The sequence below is a fragment of the Pteronotus mesoamericanus genome, unplaced genomic scaffold (assembly GCF_021234165.1).
Source record: "Pteronotus mesoamericanus isolate MK-2021 breed Mesoamerican mustached bat unplaced genomic scaffold, CSHL_Meso_final contig_74, whole genome shotgun sequence".
NCBI classification, from domain to species: Eukaryota; Metazoa; Chordata; class Mammalia; order Chiroptera; family Mormoopidae; genus Pteronotus; species Pteronotus mesoamericanus.
Window position 1 is genome coordinate 25,385,260 of NW_026555247.1, and position 20,090 is coordinate 25,405,349.

Genomic DNA, 20,090 nt, shown 5'->3' on the forward strand with positions numbered 1-20,090 from the left:
TGTTTCACTGCGAGATTCCTTCATTTGTGATTCTTCCAATGCCATTTACTCTACATTTTCGAATCTTGAGTTTTCATTCACAAATTTACATTACTGACTTATGAAAAGACACACACACAAAGAACAAAGAAACTAGATCAAAAGGCCAAACCTAATAAAGGCTTAGAGCACAATGTTTGGAAGATATTACAATGTGTACATCTTCTAGCTAAATCCAAGGCAGTTTTTGCGTATATGGAAGCTGGTGAAATGCCATCTTAAGGCCGTCCATTTGGCTAATGATCTGCCTTGGTAAAATGGCACTCTCAAACATGTTTGTCAGCTGAACCTGGAGGAGAGCTTGCCTTTTAAGAGCTTCCTGTGCGCCTGGCACAGCTGCATCTTCAATGTGAAGTGTGCCATTGAGATCTACCAGAACAGCTTTTAACGCACGGCGTGCTGCCATCCTTCATTCCTAGGAGAGAGCAAATGAAATGAAAGATACAGTTTAGAAAACAATGGACAATTAAAAACTGGGAAGTCTTCAAAAATATCATTTATAACCAAAAAGACACTGCTTGGTGCTAAGCTGTTTCTTTTGGGGGAAAGATGTGTTTTTTGAAATCAAAAGCTAAAAATTGACTCATAAAATTTTCATAATGCTTGAATTTAAAAAAATCTTGAATTAAAACTAGAAAGAGAAAAAAGGAGGTAATAAAATACAAGTTACTATTTACTTTTAGGTTCTTAACTTTTTGGTGTAACAACTTATTCATTTATTTTATTTTTAATTTTTTATAATCCTCACCTGAGGATATGCTTATTGATTTTAGAGAGAGTGAGAGAGAAAAACAAAAACAAAAACATTGATGTGAGAGAGAACATCGACTGGTTGCCTCCCGTATGTGCTCTGGAGATCGGACCCACAACCTAGGTATGTGCTCTGACCAGGGATTGAACCCACAACCTTTTGGTATACAGGATGACACTCCAACCAATTGAGCCACTCAGCCAGGACCATTTATTTCATTTTTAAATATAAGAATAATGCACTCTGAAAAGGTGTGTGTAAGCACTAAATCATTGGCAAATCTTTTTGATTTTTGTTTCTATATGATGAAAATCTTCTAATCGCCCATTTCCACTGTTATATCCTGAAATGGCATACATGGCCAAGGAGCTAACAGTATTTACAGGTCACTGAGGAGAGAATCCCAAGCCATACAGTAATTTTAAAGTCAGGAAATACTATCCTTACATTACAATGTGAAAGTTCCCTTTTGCATATTTTCCCTTTAAAATTTATTATGAGCTATATCCTACATACAGTAGAATATAAGGTATGATTTAAAGATAATAAGGGAGTAGGAACAGTATAGAAACTAAAAAGGATGGGATTTCATTTTTAGTTTTTAAAAACTCATTTTTCCCATATTTTTGTTTTTATAATGAATTATTTCAGACATACAAAAAAAGGTATCAAGGGTAATATAACCACCTCCTTTACCCATCATTCAGTTTTAGAAATAAAACATCACAGATGGAGTTGGAGCCCTCTGCATACCCTCTCGGATCCGATTTCCTTTCTTCCTCTCCCCAAGAAAGCTTCTCTTCCTGATTCTGATAAGTTGAAAGCTTTGTATTAGTGTTATTCTTTCTATTTTAGCGACTCATTTTACCACTTCACATTAGGCTTGGAGGATGTGCCCATGTTAACACACAGAGCCACTGTTCATTTTTACTACTGAATAGTATTCCACTGTAGGGATATACAGCATGTGGAATCTATTAAAATAAACTGATGAACAACAGAGAAACAGAGGCACGGACAATGGAACAGAAGGACAGCTGTCAGAGGGAGGGAGAGGGAACAGAATGAAAGAAGGTGAAGGGATTCGCCAAAGAACATATATACATAACCCATGGACACCGACAGCGGTGCAATCATGGCCAGAGGGAAGGGGAGGGTGGGGGCTGGGTGGAAGTGGGCAAAGGTGGGAGAAGCGGGGACATCTGTAATAGTGTCAATAATAAAAATACCTCCCCACCAAAAAGAAAACAATTTGAGACGGTGAATGTGTACATAATAACATGTACTCTAGTAAAGAAAAGAAAATAAATGAACTACAGTTACACACATCATCCTAGACACCTCTCAAAAATCTATTACGGAAAGGAAGAAGCAAGAAGAAGAAGACATAGAGTATCATTACATTCCAATAGCATTAAGATAAAGGCAGGCAGGCATAGGTGATAAAAGTGCTGATAAAAGTGCAAAGAGAAGGGAATGATTCTCAGGAGGATCAGGACCTCAGGAGGGTCCTGACAGTGATTCCTCCAGGGGGTGGGAGGAGCTGCAAACCAGGAGCACACAAAGGGGGCCTCTAAGGTCTTCTGGAAACAGACGGTGAGTAGATGAGTGTTTTTTATTTTATTAAAATTATTAAAAACTTACATCTTTGTTTTCCATACTCTTGTGTAAATGGCATATTTCATAGTAAAAAAACCATCTTGCTATATTTTAGTCAGTCATTTCTCATACATTTGATAGAGTTAAAAAACACTAAAATTAGTCCATACAATTTTTGTATACTCAGTATAACTTCTATCCCTCAAATATTTTGATTTTTAAACAAATCCTTGGTTCCGTTTATCTTTTATAATATGCCTGCTGGGAGGAAAAAGAGTGAAAAGGAAAAAAAGGATAGTAAAAGTTCCAATTAATCAAGGTTAAATTGCAAAATCCCCTCTTCTGTAGTAGCTCTCTTGTGTTACTCCGTTTCTGAACTGTATTGTGACCTTGAAATGAAAGATTACATCAACAACAGCACCAACCATTACCTGTCTAAGAGGGGAAACAGTCAAAAGACTAGATGGTTCCTAGAGGCTGTATTTGAATATGTAACAAGTATTCTTTAACTTAAAATACACTGTACCACAAAAGATAAGGCTACACAAAATGAAGACAAAGCAGTATTTTACATGCAGAGGAACCTACAATTGCTCCTCTTAAAACCCAAATTTTGTAAGAAATCTCATATTCAATAAAAAACGTTAACTCTTTTGTTTTACAAAATACAGACAAGACTGGAAAACAAAAGGAGTATACTGCTTTAAAAAAAAACTACAACTAGAACTAGTGAATGGTCCTAATGAATACAGATAATTTTAATCCTTATTGAAGCATCCACATAGGATAGATGCTACAAAAGCATTTTAAAAGCCTATGTTGCTGCTTTCATCAGTCCCACAGAAGACACTTTTTACACTCTAAAATGCTCTTTGGAGCATTATATATCTGAGAGTGGCTGATTGAGGCCCAGAAGAAAACTGACATGCCCCACTCAGCTCTCAAAACTTACTTCTTCAGTTAGCCCCATTAGAGGTCTTGACTACTTCTGCCACAATCTCTTTTCTAGTGTGAACCTTTATAATACTGGTTACGTAAACTACAACTTAGTATTTGATCAAATGTAATTTAAGCATACTTATGATCTCTTTTATACGTGGACTCCCCCCACCCAAAACAAAAAACAAAACAAAAAAACCCCCTGAGGTCACAGATACAGAGAACAGATTGGTGGTTGCCAGAGTACAGTGGTGGGGGTGGGGAGAAATGGGTGAAGGGGGTTAAAAAGGGGTCAAAAGCATGGTGACTGTAGTTAATACTGTATCACATATTTGGAAGTTGCTAGGAATAGTTCCCAGGAGTTCTCATTATACGAAAAAACATTTTTTACCTATGTATAATGACAGATGTAAAATAGACCTATCATGGTGATCATTTCCTGATGTATACAAATCAAATAATTGCTGTACGCCTGAAACTAGTATAATGTTATATGTCATTTATGTCTTAATAAAAAGTTACTTCAGAATTTTTTTTAAAAGTGCTAACTGTAAAATATTAGCTTAGTCCCCATAAGACCTGTAAAGACTTCAAACCTAGTCCGTATTTTTGGTTCACCTTGGGTCCATGTCCCACCATCTCCCAGTTTGATCAAGTTACATAGAATATACCTTAAGAAGAGTCATAAACAACTGATACTGGTACAAAGTCATTGCAAAGTAAATTCTCTCTCATCCTAAGAGGAACTCTTCAAGTTACAGCTGAGGACATCTCTCCTTGAATATCCCGGAGGCACCCCAATCCAACGAGTCCTTCGTCCCCTCAAAGCTGCTCTTTTTCCTGAGAGGCTCATGAGTGAATGGCAGCACCATCAATCCAGATACACCCAGCCGGCTCTCCCACTCCTTCCTCCCAGCCAATTGCCTAACGTCAGTTCTAACCCCTTTGCAGTCTTGAATCCACTCACTTCTCTTCTCATTACTAAAACTTAGTCTGGGCACCATCACTTTTCATCTAGCCCCGTTCAATAACTTTCTAAATGTCCTTTCTGCTTCAAATTTTCTATTTCCAGCTCCAAACCCATTCCCTGAAATGCAATAGTGCGGTGGTGAAGGACAAGAACTAAGGAGCTGTACATGTCTGCATTTGAACCTTACTTTACTAGCTGTGTGAAGTTGGGCAATTTTTTTAACCTCACAGCCTCAGTTTCTTTATTGCTAAAACAGAAAGGATAACACCCATCTCTAATGGGTGATAGGAGGAGAGAAAATAAGACGTGTATTGTAAACACTGTTCCACGCACAGAAAGGTTGGGTTATGTACAAGGGGGGACTCCACAAAAAATGGAATTATCTTCTGTAGGACAGGCCCCTTGTAGTACAGGCTTCCCCCAACAGATGAGTGTTCTAGGAACCCATCCGTATCAGTGCACCAGCTGGCGTTGTTGCGAGAGGCTGCGCTCAGCTTCAGTGAATTTTTTTGAAGAATCTTTCAACACGTTTGCCCATTTCATGATGGGTGCTTTACAAACACACCTACCCACACTGCGCTGAGTGTTCAGCAGTTTTTGACCCAAAACTGCATGACCCTCATGCCCCATCCCCCCTATTCATCCAATCTTGCCCCGAATGACTTTTTTTATTTCCCCGGATGAAAAAAAGTTCTCAAAGGGAAACGTTTTGCCGACGTGGAAAAGGTGAAACAAAAAATGGCAGGAGCACTAAACGGCACCAAAATTGGTGAGTTCAAAAAGTGTTTTGAGCAGTGGAAAAAACATCTCCATATGTGTATTGCATCAAATGGAGACTACTTTGAAGGTAACTGAAATTTAAACATGTAAGAATACACAATTTTTTATAAGTAGATTCCGGGTTTTTTGGGGTTCCCCCTCCTATGTGCGGGTGGGGGGAGAGGAATGGGTACATAATGGGTGTGTCAAAGACTGCAAAAATCACAGAATATGCTACAGTGTCCTAAACGCAGGGAGGTCTAACCTTTTGGTGTCTCTGGGCCACACTGGAAGAAGTGCTGTCTTGGGCCACACATTAAGTACACAAACACTAAGGAAAACGAAAAAACTCATAATGTTTTAAGTAAATTTACCATTTTGTGCTGGGCCACATTCATAGCCATCCTGGGTCGTGGATTGCTTGAGAATTTGAGAAATATTTTATACCAAAATAAGGATAGATTGTGGCATACAATTCAAAACTTGCATAAATATTTAAGATAAAACAGACTTAAATAAAATTTTTCTCCTAGGAGGTTGGGGCTGTTCAGAATTTGCCTCCTAGAACCCGTGGCGGGGGTGGGGAGTGGGAGGAGATTCTTTTCTTTCTTATATGGGTCCAGGAGAAAAGTCTGGAACCACTGCATGCACTCGGTAAATGATGTTATTATCCAGTGGCTCCCCAATTTCTGCAGGATAAAGTCCTAACCACCAACACTGGTTTACCTCTCCGACTCATATGCCTATGCTCCTACACCAAAGTTCTACTGCAGTCGGGCAGGAGTCCTATACTTGACCTCCCTCATGGCTGGACTTTTGTCTGGGACCATTTTTGCCCCCTACATCCTCCTTTTTTCTGGCCAACTCCCTCAGCCCTGGGGTCTCAGGTATCATTCCCTCTGGCATTCCAGAGTCCAACTCCTTTTGTCTCAGGGCTGGGCCAGGATCCCCCAGGTGCTCTCATTGTTACATTTATCACTGTCCCAACTGTTCAGCTCTGTGAGGAAAGGGGCTGTGTTGTCTTTTCCACTGTACTACTTGGCGCTCAATAAAGCCTTCTGAATCACTAAACTTAAGAATTTGGGTCTCTGATTACTAGAACAAGAACCATTCATCACTAAACAGCGAGTCCCGCCGTCTCCTAGTGGGAAGGGGCCTCCAGGGCGGGTCACTGCATTGCTCCAGCCCATGTTCCAGGTCCTGGCAAACGCCAGACAGACTGGAAGGGACGCCAGCTTCAAATACAGTTACGGGGCACATCCCGAGGAACCACCAACACCCCTGACTCGCGATATACCGAGAGCACCTATTGACCGCCCACACCCAGGGCCCGGCGGAAACGCCTCGTGCACCTCTCAGCGCACGCACTAGAGAGCCGCGGCCTAGGGGGCGGTCTCCCTGCGGAGGGTGGGACAGTCCTCCCCGAGCGAGCTCGTGGGTTGGTCCATGTCCTACGATGGGGGCTGGCCTAAGGACGCAAACAATTAAGCACTCGAGCCCTGGCCCTCTCACAAAGAAATGCAGCCTACAGAGCGGTTCCTCACCCTGCTCCGCTCGCCGTCCTCAGCAAAGGCCCGCTAACAGAAAAGTCAGCACAGTAGGGCAGTGTGCGGAGTCCTGGCCACGGGTCCACGACGCCCCGGGCTACTTCCGGATTGACGCCGGAAATTGCACCCAGGGCTGCACCGGAAGTCCCGCCTCCCCGCCTGCATCTCCCTCTGGGTCCAGCAAGGGTTCCTTCCCAGGTTCGGACGTCCAGTACCGGGTCTAGTCCTACCCCATCGCCACCATTAGGACGAGGTTGTCGTTGAGACCCAGTTCTTTAATGGTGCGGCCTGCTGAGCCAGCCAAGTTGCAAGAGGAAATACAGAACCTCTGCCTTTGCTCAGTAGCTGTTTCTCTTCCCGCAGCATCGTGGTGGAACCACGTTTCATTGAGTAACTTTACTGCAACCCTCGCCACCACTTCCCCGTTCCGAGGAGTAACTCAGAAGTAATCTCCTAGACACTTTCCTTGAAACACCCAATCTCTGAGGTTATTTTCTGCTTTGCTATTTGAATAGCATCTGGCACATACTGCTATCAACCACTGCCTCAGGTGGCGTTCCTCTTTTCTGCATCAGCTATTCCAAAACTGGTGTTACTCACCCTGACTCTCATTAGAGTGCTACCGCAGGCCTTACCTATCATCTCTAGGGAAGAAATATCTTGGGATAGAACCATCTCCCTCATTGCTCCCCTCCCACACACGTTGGGAGTCTCTACTTTTCTCCCCTTGATCCAAATAAACTACTTGAGGACAGAGATGGTCATTTTATGCATGCTCTCTGAAAGTGACTAAATGAAAAACTTTCTTGAGCAATCTGACATAATAGGATATACATCCTGGTTTGTAAGTATGGAATCCTTTGACAAAACTGCTGCTCTTTCGTCGACTGGAAACTCATGCTGCTAGAACACCACCCAACATCCCTTCTGCCCAGCGCTGCACTCAGCCACATTATAAGCTATAACCCTTTCTGTTCCCTAGACTAGGGGTCCTTTGCTTTTCCTCCCCACTGGGTGTGAACGTTGTTATTCTTATTCATATTTGTTAAGCCTAAATTTTCCATGTGAGGATGTGGGCAGACAAGCAGGGTACTTAAAAAGGAAAGGGAACCTGTTTTTACTTTCCCTTTCAGAGCTAGATTAAAACACTACTGAAGGATTTTAAGCGAGTGGGTACTATTAAGACATGAATTTTTCCTAAATGCTTAGTCTGGCTGCAATATGGGGAGTGGGTAGGAGAGGTGCACGAAGGTACTGCAGGGTTATGACAGATGCTTAACCTGTGTAGAAACAAAACCAAGAAAGACAATTTCAAGAGATCTTTAGGTGGTAAAATAGTCAGAAATTAATGATAAATTGAGTGTAAGAGAGAACAGGCATCAGGATAATTATTAGGTTCCAGGGTTGGTCAATTGGACAGTATAACAGTTGCTATCATTTATTATGTGAAATAATGAAAGAGGACTAATGGCTTTCTCATCGAAAGACTCCAATGGCTTTGCTGCCAAATGGCAAAATCAGTAAAAAAGGGATGGACCTCAAGAGGGAGGGGCTGATTTGGGAAAAATATGGCAGTGGAGATATAAAGAAAGCAGTATCAGCACTGAAACAAAAAGAGTAGGATTCCAAAATTTATCTTGATCACTAATACCATTGGACATTGCCCACCGTGTTCACAGAATGTTTTCACAATATCTGACATCTCATGACCAATCAGGGCCAAGGCAAATTGTAGCAAAAAAAAGAGTTCCATTTTGCATGGTATCAAAATTTTATTATTGGTAATAACTTTGAAACTGTAAGTCAAGGAAAAAGTGCTTTATTTCACCAAAAACATTTTACTTCAGGAGAACATCTCTTTGGTTGAGGTACATTTAGAATTAAAGCTTAGTGATCTGAGAAAGATATATATAAATCATCAGTTTTACAGATGAAGCAACCCAAAACTGTGGTTTTAGCAGTTAAAGCCATCTAATAGATTCTGCTTGGCAAATTAGAAATATCCTGCCTCCTACTCCTTTTACTCAGATATATTGCTTTTTCTCTAGACATTTAATGAGTGGATACACATATATGCACAAGTGATTACATATACCTAAAGAGCACAGATCACTTTGCTTAGTCTAAAGCAGGGAATTTTAAGCCTGACAAAAGTGGTAGGTGAACAATAACAGGTCCTTGGGCCTGGTTGCTGCTTCAAATAAAAATAGACCTGCTTCCATCTGTTTTAGGTATTGGAGCATTATAATTGTTATTGCTCCTTTGAAAATAGTTCTGCTGTTAGAAGTTTGAAAACCATTGTACTCGATTAAGGGTTAGGGCATAAATTTGGTTAATTAGACTAGAGACAAGATCTTTCAAAACAAGTCAGAAACATACATGTGCAAGATCAGAATAAAGGACCATAAGTATCTTGCCTATTTGAAAATCAGAAAGATCACAAATTGTTAGTTCTGAGAATGCTTGAGGATGCAGGCAGGCAAGCAGGGCACTTCAATTACTGCCTACTAAAATAAGATACTATGGCTACTAAATCACAACTGCTCTGGGGAAACCAGGGTTAACCTGTGAAAGCTTGCAGACCTCCCTTCACACATATTCAAGTTAGAAATGCCTAAGTGGCCTCCAGAAATGAAATATTTTGATGTTTGTTGCTTTACTTTTCCCAGAACTACTTTGCTACAGAATACTGATCTGCCCCGCTCTGACTGCTGCCCAATTGTGAACTTGGGCCATATGTGACACTAACTCACCATGAAGATGTTGTAATGTCTTACACGAAAATGGCATCAGGACAAGGTCTCTTTTCTTTTTAAAATTCTGTATGGCTCATAGCCTGTGCTTCTTTTGAATCTGTTCAGTGGCTTAAACTCAGATTCATGCATGAGCTCTTTGTAAAGCCAAAAGAACTTTGCCTCTTAAGTGCCAAATATGTTACCCACATGAACCAAATAATCAGCTATGAAACCCTGGTACTTTTCTTTGGTTCAGCTACAGGCTCAAGGCACAGGGATAATCCATCTCTAACTCAGAGACGGCCAACAGGCATCCAACATCTGCTCCAAAGTTTTAGAAGTAAATTAAGCCATAGAATAAAAGTTGCTCATGAGTCTTCTTGATAGATGCCAGCAACTCAATTCATTGGAGGAAAAAAATGGACTGTGTTTGCTCTCATGAAATCTGTGCTTAGTGATTTAACAGCAAAGAATATAAGTGTTACGCACAAAATGAGATTAATTGCATTAACACTGACAGGTACATACTAAGGTACAAAAGCAAGTGTTTGACTTGGAAATTTAACTTTATTTACAAATGTCCTATAAACAAATATGCCATCCCACCCCTTTAAAATATTATAACTGATAATTTCCATAAAAACCATTTACAGTTTTATCTTTTTGCATAAAACTATATTATGGGGTGAGTAAAATATAGGATGGTCTAAGACACGAAATCAAAACAAAACAAAACACCTTATCCAGCATGAATGCCCTCATGACAGATGGAAAGAAGAATTAAGAATCACACCCCTTAATATACTACTCCAAGAATTGAAAACGTGATAATTTAGGGAGAGGTAAATGTTTCACAATAAAGTCCTCTTACACAGTACAGTTTATAACTGTGATTGTTTAGGATTGCTCTTGCAGGGTAATATTTATGCTGATTTCAAAAAAATAAGTCGTCATTGTAAAAAGGGCATAGACTTTTCTACTCAGATTTTTCTACCAATGAAAATATATAAATACTGATCTGGTCTCATCATTCAGGCCAATTATTAAAATAAGAAATGCATGAAAAGAATTTAAAACAAAGACACAATCACCATCCAACTATCTGACTTACAAAATTATTATTCTCCCTGAAGTCAGATTGCATTGGCCCTCAATAGTTACTATAAACTTGAATTTTTCATAACCAAGACAACAGAGACAAAATGTTTAACAAAAGAGTTCAATCACCTCAATTATCTGTTTATCATTTTATATGTGGTAATTGCTTTTTTGAAATCCTTTACATTTTGCCTAGGAGGATAACCTCTCTCTGAGCATCATAGCTAAGTCACAAGGAAATTCAAAAGCTAAAAAAAAAAAATCATCCCTGAGAAGTGAGAGAAAAAGTTCTAAAAACACAGAAGTGATAGTCCTGCACCTTTGAACAATCGTTACCACGCCATGTACTTTTTATTAACAGATAGCAATCAAGTGTATCTCAATCCTGGAGAGTTACTGCTTCGGATGATTTCCATCTTTTTGTAATGAAACTGTAAGTGCAATATTAAAAAAAAATAAGATAAATAGGGACTCTGGTTTTATCAGGTTTCCATTTTTGTCAAGTCCAAGGACAAGCCAGCTAAGATATGTATCTTCCAACAAAGACCAAAGTAGTAACTTCTGCTGGCATCTCTTCTTCTGAGTTTCCATTTCCCCAATTGATCTTCACCCAAATAGTAAAAGTAATACAATTACAACTGAGTTAATTATTATCAATGGCACTGCAAAAAAGAAAAAAGAAAGTTTGTTACTATAAAGAAAATATCTGAAAATAACTAAGTCACAGTTACTAACATCCAGGAAGGATGGAAATACCTAATAATGTGTCATCATAAACATGCTGCCAATACTTACAACAGGAATATTCAAACATCACTGGATCATAAAATTCAAAACTTAATTTAAAGAGCATTTGTGTAACTTGGAATAAAGGTCACATAGTTACAATTATATTAATATGAAAACATCTATAGATAGTGCTGGTGTAGCTCTGGGAACACAGAAGCACACTGGACCCAGAGAGAAGTATTCATAGACCCATATGGCTGGCTACCAGTGACACTTGACATTAGAAATGCATCGCAAAAAGATTCCATAGCTTCCTCACTAAATTAAGAATGAACTTATCACTCTATTCAAAGTTGTGAGTAAAGCAGCTAAAAAAAGAGGAAGACAATGAGACAGAGAGACAGACAGACACACACACACACACACTAGTTTTAATGGTTTTCAAGAAAAGGTTTGAACTCTTCTTTATTGAGTTGCTCTAAAATATTTTCTAAGAGAATAGCAGATATGGGACCTTACTTTTCTCTTGAAAGCCTTATAGGACTCTAGATGACTTTACTACTTGGAAGCAACAGAGTTCCAGCAGGCAAGAATATCATTGTCTTTTGACTTTGAGAGGTAACATACAGATTACCACTGAGCATTCCATTTGCATCAACTGGCTTAGAAGAAGCAAACTAAGAAAGAAACCAATAAAGCCAGGTTAAAGAGAAAAAAATTTCCTACTACAAAGACAGTATGTGATAGTATTCACACTCAAAAGATTTGCTACTTAAATTAAACCATGAAATTAAAACTTACAGAGTGCTACATGAGTTTTTCTTCTTACCTCTCATTACGGTTCTTACAGATCGAATAAGGTTCATTAGCTGAGATTTAATTCCTGGCTCCTCTCCGAATCCGCCAATTCCCTGGTCTGTTCCCCAGCCAACTGCATAATATAAAAATGATTAGCTGCGTTAAAATTTATTATGCACTTGCCTTGCTCCCTCATTAGTCATTTTCTAAAAGATTATCTTGAGCCTTTGTTAAAGATATAAAATATAAAGTCATATGACTTAAAAGTAAAAACACTACCAAGTGAAATACTTTACAGTATATTTTTTACTTTTGATAAGCAACAAAAACTCATTTCATTTCCACTTTCGTTTTATTAAATAAACCACAGTCTAATAAATTCTTCCATGGCATTTAATCCAATAAAGATGACCACTGTAATACCTTGATTGGTTTTTTACTCCTTTCTTAAACTAACAAATATTTTTCAAGTAAGAACTGAAAAAGCAGTGTCAAGTTGAATAATGATTAATTAGCTCCATCCAGAATTTATAAAACCTAACGTAATTATCAGTCTAAAGACATTGTAACTGAGATTCACCGTCTGCATCACACGGGGGACTTTGTAACCAACCCGTGGTCACAGCTTGGTTAGGCCTTCACAGCCTGCTCTACCATACCAGTGGGCACATCTTCTTTTTCTTTTTTTTCCTTGAGCATTCTTCATTTCTCAGTTTCTAAGGTGAGGAATTTGGCCCACTATCCCACTTATTTTCTGTAAATGAGTCTTTTACCTTCCTCTACATCATTTGTCCTGATTATTATAAATCATTATTTCTTTACCTGTACCTGCTAGTTCTTTTTTTATTGCCTGACACATTCTTCTAAAGATTTACATGTCCTCATTTCTACAATGTGTCCTTCTCTTGTCCTCATTTCAGGTTCACCTGTCATATCTCAAATGATTACATTTTTTAAATCTCAAATGACTTAATTAATTCCTGACATGTTAACCCTTAAACTTGAAGACAGAGAACAAGTCTTTATTTTATACAAGTATCAGAAAAGAGATTTCACTTTGCTTAATGATTTTTTGTTTTGGCAGCCCCAGATGACTAATACAGTTTCATGTTTCCTTTGCATCAGTCATCATTAGTACTAGATATAATGCTTTTCTGATTTTTTAAAAATATGTGGTTTTTGGCTTAGTGGACTGAATACCAGTCTGAGAACCAAAGGGTCGCTGGTTTGATTCCCAGTCAGGGCACATGCCGGAGTTGCAGGCCAGGTCCTCAGAAGGCTGCGTGTGATAGTCAACCACCCACTGATCGTTCCCCTTTTCCCTCCCTTCCCTCTTTCTAAAAATAAATAAATAAAATCTTTTTTTAAAAAAGTATGGTTTTTAAAAAACAGCTTTATTGAGATACAATTCACTTTCAAAGTCTTTATCCCAGGCTCAATGAATTATTCGTACAATTATTTTAAAATACCTGTTCTCCTGTAAGATATATGAGGTGCAGACATTGCTACATCTTTTCAACCTAGCATGTAGTGACTGCCCATTTGTTATAAGGAACTAAGAAAAACTTCCTGCCAACGAATCTAGAAATTACCAGCTTCTCAAGCTAATCATTCCTCCCCTTTCTTTATTTCATTTCATTTTATTGGATTTATTGGGGTGACTCACAATAAATGATTCACAAAACCATACAGGCTGCAAGTGTCCAACTCAGTAACGTCATCTGCACACTGCAATTGTGTGCCCATTGCCCCAAGTAAAGTCTCTTTCCATCCCCATTCCCTCCACCTACCTCGCACCCCTCTTTCCCTCTGGCTATCACCACACTATTGTTTGTGTGTATGTGTTATCTATATGTTTTTTGATTAATCCATTCATCTTCTTTTATCTAGTCCCCCGACCCCCTCCCTTCTGACAGCTGTCTGTTCCTTGTATCCATGCTTCTGTTCCTATCTTGTTCATCAGTTTATTTTGTTCATTGGATTCCACATATGAGTGAAATCATATGGTACTTGTCTTTCTCTGACTGGCTCATTTCACTTAGCATAATAATCTCTAGGTCCATCCATGATGTTGCTTTTAAGATCCACCCTCCCCGCCCCACCTATTTTTTTATGGCCAGGTAGTAGTATTCCATTGCGTAAACGTAGCACACCCTTTTTCCCCCTCTCATCTACTGATGGGCACTTGGACTCTTTCCGGATCTTGGTGATTGTAAATCATGCTGCAATGAACATAGGGGCGCTTATGTTCTTTCAAATGAGTGTTTCCCACCTCCTACTTAATGCCATCTCCTCCAGCTATGCCTTAGAACCCATCCCTTCCCCCCTCTCAGAATCCTTAGGCTACCAATTTACCTCATTTCTCTCCTATCTTTTATTTCACTCTCACTACTAGATTCTTTCCATTAGCAATTCCTTTTTTAACTTTTAATCGTGAGAGTTTTAAAACATACGTATCGCTCAGATTTAAGAATTGTTCTATGTGCGTTCCTCTTTCTTATGCTTGAGCGTTTTGTTGGAGAGAGCGGCTTGGTCCTCACTGGCACCACTGCGGTGCGCTCCTGCCTCTCCTGTCTAAAACAAAGCAACCTCCACGACATGTGCCCTGGCGCCCCGACAGCTGCCTTGTCTTCACTTCCTGCAACTTACTGATTATGTCAGACAACCCTGCTTTCTCCATTTTGTCACTTTCCACTTCCTTCTCAGCCCATTAAAATGTGGATTTTACCTACTGCTGTAATTGTTTCTGTAAAATCACCAATGACCTGACTACCCTGAATCCATAGGACACTTTTCAGTCCTGACCTCACTTGGCTTCTCAGAACATTCCACTGCAGTACTGTCTCGTCTTCCCACATTCCTTGCCTTCTTGTGAAACCCCACTGCTTACACTTTCCCATTTCTCCGTTTTACTCACTCGTTTCTCCTGTCAGCTCCTCTATCTCTACCTATACATTAGGTATTGGAAGAGATTCAAGGACTGTATTGGTCACTAATTCCCTCTGTACTCTTCTTTCCCGGAGCAATTTCATCTTTTCATATGGCTTCATTTATCATCTGTGGTCGACAAACTCAAAGTTCAACCTCCACTCTGGCTCTTGCTCTGTTTTATGGTTTTAAGTCCAACTGCCTACTCCACATCTCCACTTGCATATCTCGCAGACATAATCTCAAACTCAGCATGTCCAAAACGTGCTTCATGCTCTTCACCTTCTTACCGGCACTCTCAACTCAGTAAAGGTGCTACCCTTCATTCAGTTGCTTAAGCCAGAAAACAGATCTTTGCCTTTTTCCTTTCTTCCTCATTCCTAGTGTCCAAACAGTAAATCTGCCTTTTCTGCCCTTTGAGGCAGAATCTCCTGATTTTTAACAGTTCCCTAGGACTACCCTAACAGACACCACACACTGGGTGGCTCAACACAACAACAATTTATTTTCTCACAGTTCTGGAGCCCAGAAATCCAAAACCAAGGTGTTGGTAGAAATGGTTCCTGCTGAGGGTCTAAGGGATAATCTCATCCAGGCCAGGCTTCTAGCTTCCCAAAGTTAATGGTAATCTTGGCATTGTTTGGCTTGTAGCTGCATCATTCCAGTCTCCGCCTCCTTCCCACTGTTTGTCTTTGTAAATCTGTATCTCTCCTTATATGTACATCTGGTTGGGTATGGCCCATCCTATTCCAGAGTGACTTCTTCTTAACTTGATTATACCTGCAGAGACTCTATTTTCAAAGGTCACATTCACAGATACCAAGGGTTAGGATGTCAATATATCTTGGGGGAGGGTGGGGGGTGCACAATTCAACCCACAACATGATCCCTTCTACCTTTCTGTACGGCTAGTGGTGAAGAGATGGACTCTTGAGCCAGGCTACTAAGTTTCAGTCCTAGGTCTGCCACTTTCTGGCTGTGTGATCTTAGAAAAGTTACCTACTCTCTTTTCTGCTTCAGGTTCTCCATCTGTAAAGTGGGGATGAAAACGATCTCACAAGGTTGCTGTCAGGGTTACACAAGTTAATATATGTAAAGCACTTAATAGAGACCCTGGCACACAGTGTTGTTAAGTATTAGTTGGTATTAGCCTTCTTACGCCCATTGAACTGCTAGTGCGCCGCCATCTCTACTGGCCCCATTTGGCAGGGTGCTCCCCGCCGTCCACTCCTCTGCTCTCCCAATCTGTTCTCCACACTGTAGCCAGGGGATCTTGCAAATAACACACTTCTGGTCATATCACTGCCCTGCTTACAACCTTGTCTTCCCCTGCCCTAGAGTTTCCACACCTTCTCAACTTCCCCCAACCCCTCACCTTCACCTGGGCAGGGTTTACTTATTTATCAGATTTGGAGTTAGACACACTTCCTCCAAGAAGCTTTCTGATTCACAGGTTGAAATTTCACTGCACTTCTTCATAATATTCTGCATCTTTGTTATTGCTACTTGTTCAGTTTTGTTTTTACATTTTAACTTCCATGAGAAGGGCAGGGTGACTGCTGTAACCTCAGCTCTTATTACCCGGGCCTGGCACATACTTTATGCTCAATAAATCTCTTCCACAGTAATATTGTTATTGGGTTTGAGTTTCAGTGATTCATAGAGACATAATAGGTACCATGTGGCAAATGATAGACACAACGCAGTATCCTGCCTCACTTTTGCCTCTTACAGCAAGAAGCAGCCGGCCCAGGATGGCATGGAGGCTGCTGCATTGTGAGGTCCCAATTGGCATAACTTGTGTCTTCATCTTTGTGTGGCTCTAGTACAGTTCCTGGCATATCATGGGCACCAAAATCTATGTGCTAAATAGACTTTCTTGGAATGCGGGTGCCTGGATGTCGTGATAGCCCCAACATTTTCCCTTTTCTCTTCCCAAAGCCCCGGGAGCCCCAAGGTCCTCAGTTCATTCAATCATCTAGTCTACAAATGAGCCACGCCCCTCCCTCTTTAGCTGAACATGCAGACCCCAGGTTTTTGGCCATTAAAAGCGATCACAGAGAACTGCATTAAATTACTAAACGAAAGTATTCTCCGGCAGGGGCGTCCCTGACGCAACTCAGTATCCCCCTCACTTCCACCCCCACGGGCCCGGCTCACAGTGGGAGTCTGTTTGGCGATCTTTACCCCGCTGCTAAGTTCAAATCTGGTGAGACGAAAGTGGCTCGGCTTTGCCCCGCAAGGAAGGGCCCCGAGAGCCGGGCCCTCGGCCGCTCGTCTGTCCGGCTCAGCTTCTCCGCTCACGAGGCCCGACTTGGGTCCGCACCCCCCGGACTCTGCCGCGGCCACCTCAGCCCGGTCCCGCGGCCTCACTCACTGTTCTTGAGGAAACGCTCCTCATGCAGCACAGCGATCGCATTGACGCAGAGCAGGGCAGCCTGCAGCAGCGAGTACAGGGTAAAGGCCATGGTCACCGGGAGCCAACCCGAGGCCCAACTGATTTGTCTGCAGCAGCCGCAGGGAACGTGGCACCACCTAGGCCGGCTCCTTCCTACGGCAGCCGGTGAGGACTAAAACGCGTTCTCCGAGAAGCTCCGCCCCCAGCTGGCTAAGCCCCGCCCCACGCTCACTTCTGCAGGGCCCGTCTGCTCTGCTGTCTAGACCTGTGCTGTCCAATGCCAGAGCCACCTATGACTGTTCAGCGCTTGAAATATGGCTGGTCCGAATTGGGGTGCAGCAAGTGTAAGATACACAGTGGATTTCAAAGACTTATGACGAAAACAAGAATGTAAAAATCTCCCCCAAGATTTAAAATATTGATTACACGTGGAAATGATATTTTGTATATATTAGGTTAACAATTAACATGAATTTTGTTTATTTCAATCTTTTAAATGTGGCTGTGAGAACATTGATAATGACGTGTGAGGCTTCAATTATATTTCTACTGGACAGGCTTTGGCAAAATTTTTTTTAATTAAAATAAAATAACGTCTTAAAATTACTCAGTGAGAATCATTCCCTGCTTGATCAAACTCTACCCAGACTCCTCTGAGCCCTCTATTAGTTCTCAGCCGTGGCGTATACAAACTACAGATTCTCAACTCAGGATTTCATTCACTCTTATCCCCACATTAAAAACATTTTTAAAGAAGTTAACAGTTTCTAACAGCTCAAGGCCATATGCCTGCTTGAGGGACGTTAAGGGTGCCAAAGAACTTACTTGGTTCTAACCAACAGCTGCAAATAGGCCCTTGACCCACCGTGTGTTAGAGCACTTCTCTAAAGGGCTTGAAATTGTGAGTTCTTCCTTTGTCCTTTAGAGATGTACATAAATCTCCCACTATTCCTGAGTGTCTTCCTTAAGGACCTGAAGGCCATAACTAGTACAATGTACCCCCGAATCTTGCCGCCCCATGGGTGTATGATGTGCACCCATGTTTTTGGCCTAAATTTTCAGGAAAAAAATCTTCTGTTTTAATTTTTTAATTCAGTTCTTATTCATTTATATTTAGATACTTGTTTTCTATATTATAAAGGAATTTTAGCATTTATTTTTGAACATATTATGATACAAGAAACTTTATGTAACAAGTAATTAGAAAACACAAGAATAGATATAAGGTATTTCAGGCATTGCTCATGTATAATGCATATCCTTATTTTTCCCTCAAAAATTTGGGCAAGAAGTACACATTTTACGTGGCAAAATACAGTAATCATCAGGAACGATAGAGCCTCTGTCTCTCAGTCTCTGTGGTAGGGCAGGATTCTAACTGATAATTGCCAGCTAACAGATGGCACTGGCCTAATCAACATTTACAATGACCACACTTCGTATTTTTCACTTTCTTACCTCTACTGAGCTCTCCTCCGTTTCTCCTCCCTCATTCTCCCTTTAAAACGCCCAGTCACCTGTGCACAAATTGAAGTTGAGTTTAGTTCACACTTGACCCTCTTCCATATTGCAATAGCGCATTACTAACATACTGTCTTTGCCTTTCTACTTGCCGTCCCACTTCATCTTTGACAGCAGCAGTAAGAGGTTGAGTCTGATCAAATTAAATTTTAGATATTGTTTGAGGGCAAGTACAGTACACAAAGCAACTAGTAGAGAGAGAGAGAGAGAGAGAGAGAATAATTAAACTACCAAGGAAAAAGTAAGCTTAAACAGGTCAACTAGTTAATGCCTATAGGGAAGAAGAGATGTATTGTTTCCCACGGATGTACATAAATACTATCTGCAAAATAGTCCCTAAGTGCAAGTTAGGTTGGGACAGACTTAGTAAGATAAGTAACGTGAGTGAACAAGATAACAGGCTATCCACAAATCCTCCAGTTTTTCAAGGCCCATACAACTCTAGACACTGGTGATGGTGATGGAGAAGGAAGGTTGCTCATGTAAGTGGACAGTGAGCACTCAAGGATTTCTTCACTGGGCTGACATAGGGAGACAGCCTATGGGGCCTTGTTTGGAAGCTCTGGTTGAACATTGAATCAGTTTTTACCAGATTGTAAATTTACGGAAGAGAGGGGTGAAGGGGGATGTCTGGAGATTATAGAGATGGATGGAGTGGAGCTGGGACTAAAGACTCCCACAGTTACCCGCTTTGTGTCACCTGCCACTGGGTTACAAATTACATGATCCAATTCTTTTACTCTCAAAAGAAACAGGTTAACCTCTCTGGGCCTCTGTTACGTCATCTATGAAATTAGGTAATTATGATCTTAAGGCTCCTTCGGTCCCCAGAATCTCTAGATCTAGAAAATGCAGCTTAAAATATAAGATGGTGTAAGTATATAAGTACTAGTACCATGTTATCTAATTCATTATTTTTCAAAAACCCAGGCTTGCAGCCTAAGCTGATAACAGCAGATTATATCCTTTAAAAGAATGATTCTTCTGATGTTCTTACTTCCAAAGATATTCAAAAGCCCAGAATTTTAAAATATATTTTAGAAATAATTTTCTCAGTTTTTTAAAAAATCACCCCCTAAACAAAGAAGAGGGTAAATTACAGATTCTGCATTTTAGCAACTTGTATAAAAATGACTGGCAATATAGCCTGTTTAAAATTACAACTTGCTGCATGGTGCTGAGCTTCTGATACATTTTCATGTGTTCATGTTAGATATCCTGTCAGACGCTGCTTTTGAGGATGAAACTTCAATTTCAAACCCAGAGGTCTCCTTATCAT

The 20,090-nt window shown here is 40.5% G+C and overlaps 2 protein-coding genes across 4 annotated transcripts in view; both read right to left on the reverse strand.

Annotated features, from left to right (window-relative positions):
• HDHD2 (haloacid dehalogenase like hydrolase domain containing 2) overlaps nucleotides 1-6,692 on the reverse strand; it is a 31,355-nt gene extending 24,663 nt beyond the window's left edge. Inside the window, exons 1-2 of one of the 3 annotated variants that reach the window (XM_054583605.1) lie at nucleotides 6,602-6,692; nucleotides 345-454 (exon numbers count right to left, since the gene is read on the reverse strand). In XM_054583605.1, the coding sequence (XP_054439580.1) occupies nucleotides 345-445 (101 nt within the window). In that variant the 5' untranslated portion in view covers nucleotides 446-454; nucleotides 6,602-6,692. Of the gene's footprint in view, nucleotides 1-344; nucleotides 455-1,543; nucleotides 1,570-5,431; nucleotides 5,460-6,601 lie in introns of those variants that run through there. The other 2 variants (XM_054583607.1, XM_054583606.1) reach the window with 2 other exon arrangements.
• A 3,194-nt stretch (nucleotides 6,693-9,886) lies between these two features.
• Nucleotides 9,887-17,439, reverse strand: IER3IP1 (immediate early response 3 interacting protein 1). Its single transcript, XM_054583608.1, has 3 exons — nucleotides 17,270-17,439; nucleotides 11,996-12,097; nucleotides 9,887-11,099 (listed from the first exon to the last, which is right to left on the reverse strand). Exons 1-3 carry the CDS (start codon nucleotides 17,358-17,360, stop codon nucleotides 11,044-11,046), a joined length of 249 nt encoding a protein of 82 aa, XP_054439583.1. The 5' UTR covers nucleotides 17,361-17,439; the 3' UTR covers nucleotides 9,887-11,043.
• Between the last annotated feature and the right edge of the window lie 2,651 nt (nucleotides 17,440-20,090).

Coding starts and splice junctions, on each gene's coding strand:
- IER3IP1 (XM_054583608.1), bottom strand. CDS start 17,360: ATGGCCTTTACCCTGTACTCGCTGCTGCAGGCTGCCCTGCTCTGCGTC. Junction 12,098..17,269: donor GGAGCGTTTCCTCAAGAACA/GTGAGTGAGGCC, acceptor TATATTATGCAG/TTGGCTGGGGAACAGACCAG. Junction 11,100..11,995: donor TGTAAGAACCGTAATGAGAG/GTAAGAAGAAAA, acceptor TCTTTTTTGCAG/TGCCATTGATAATAATTAAC.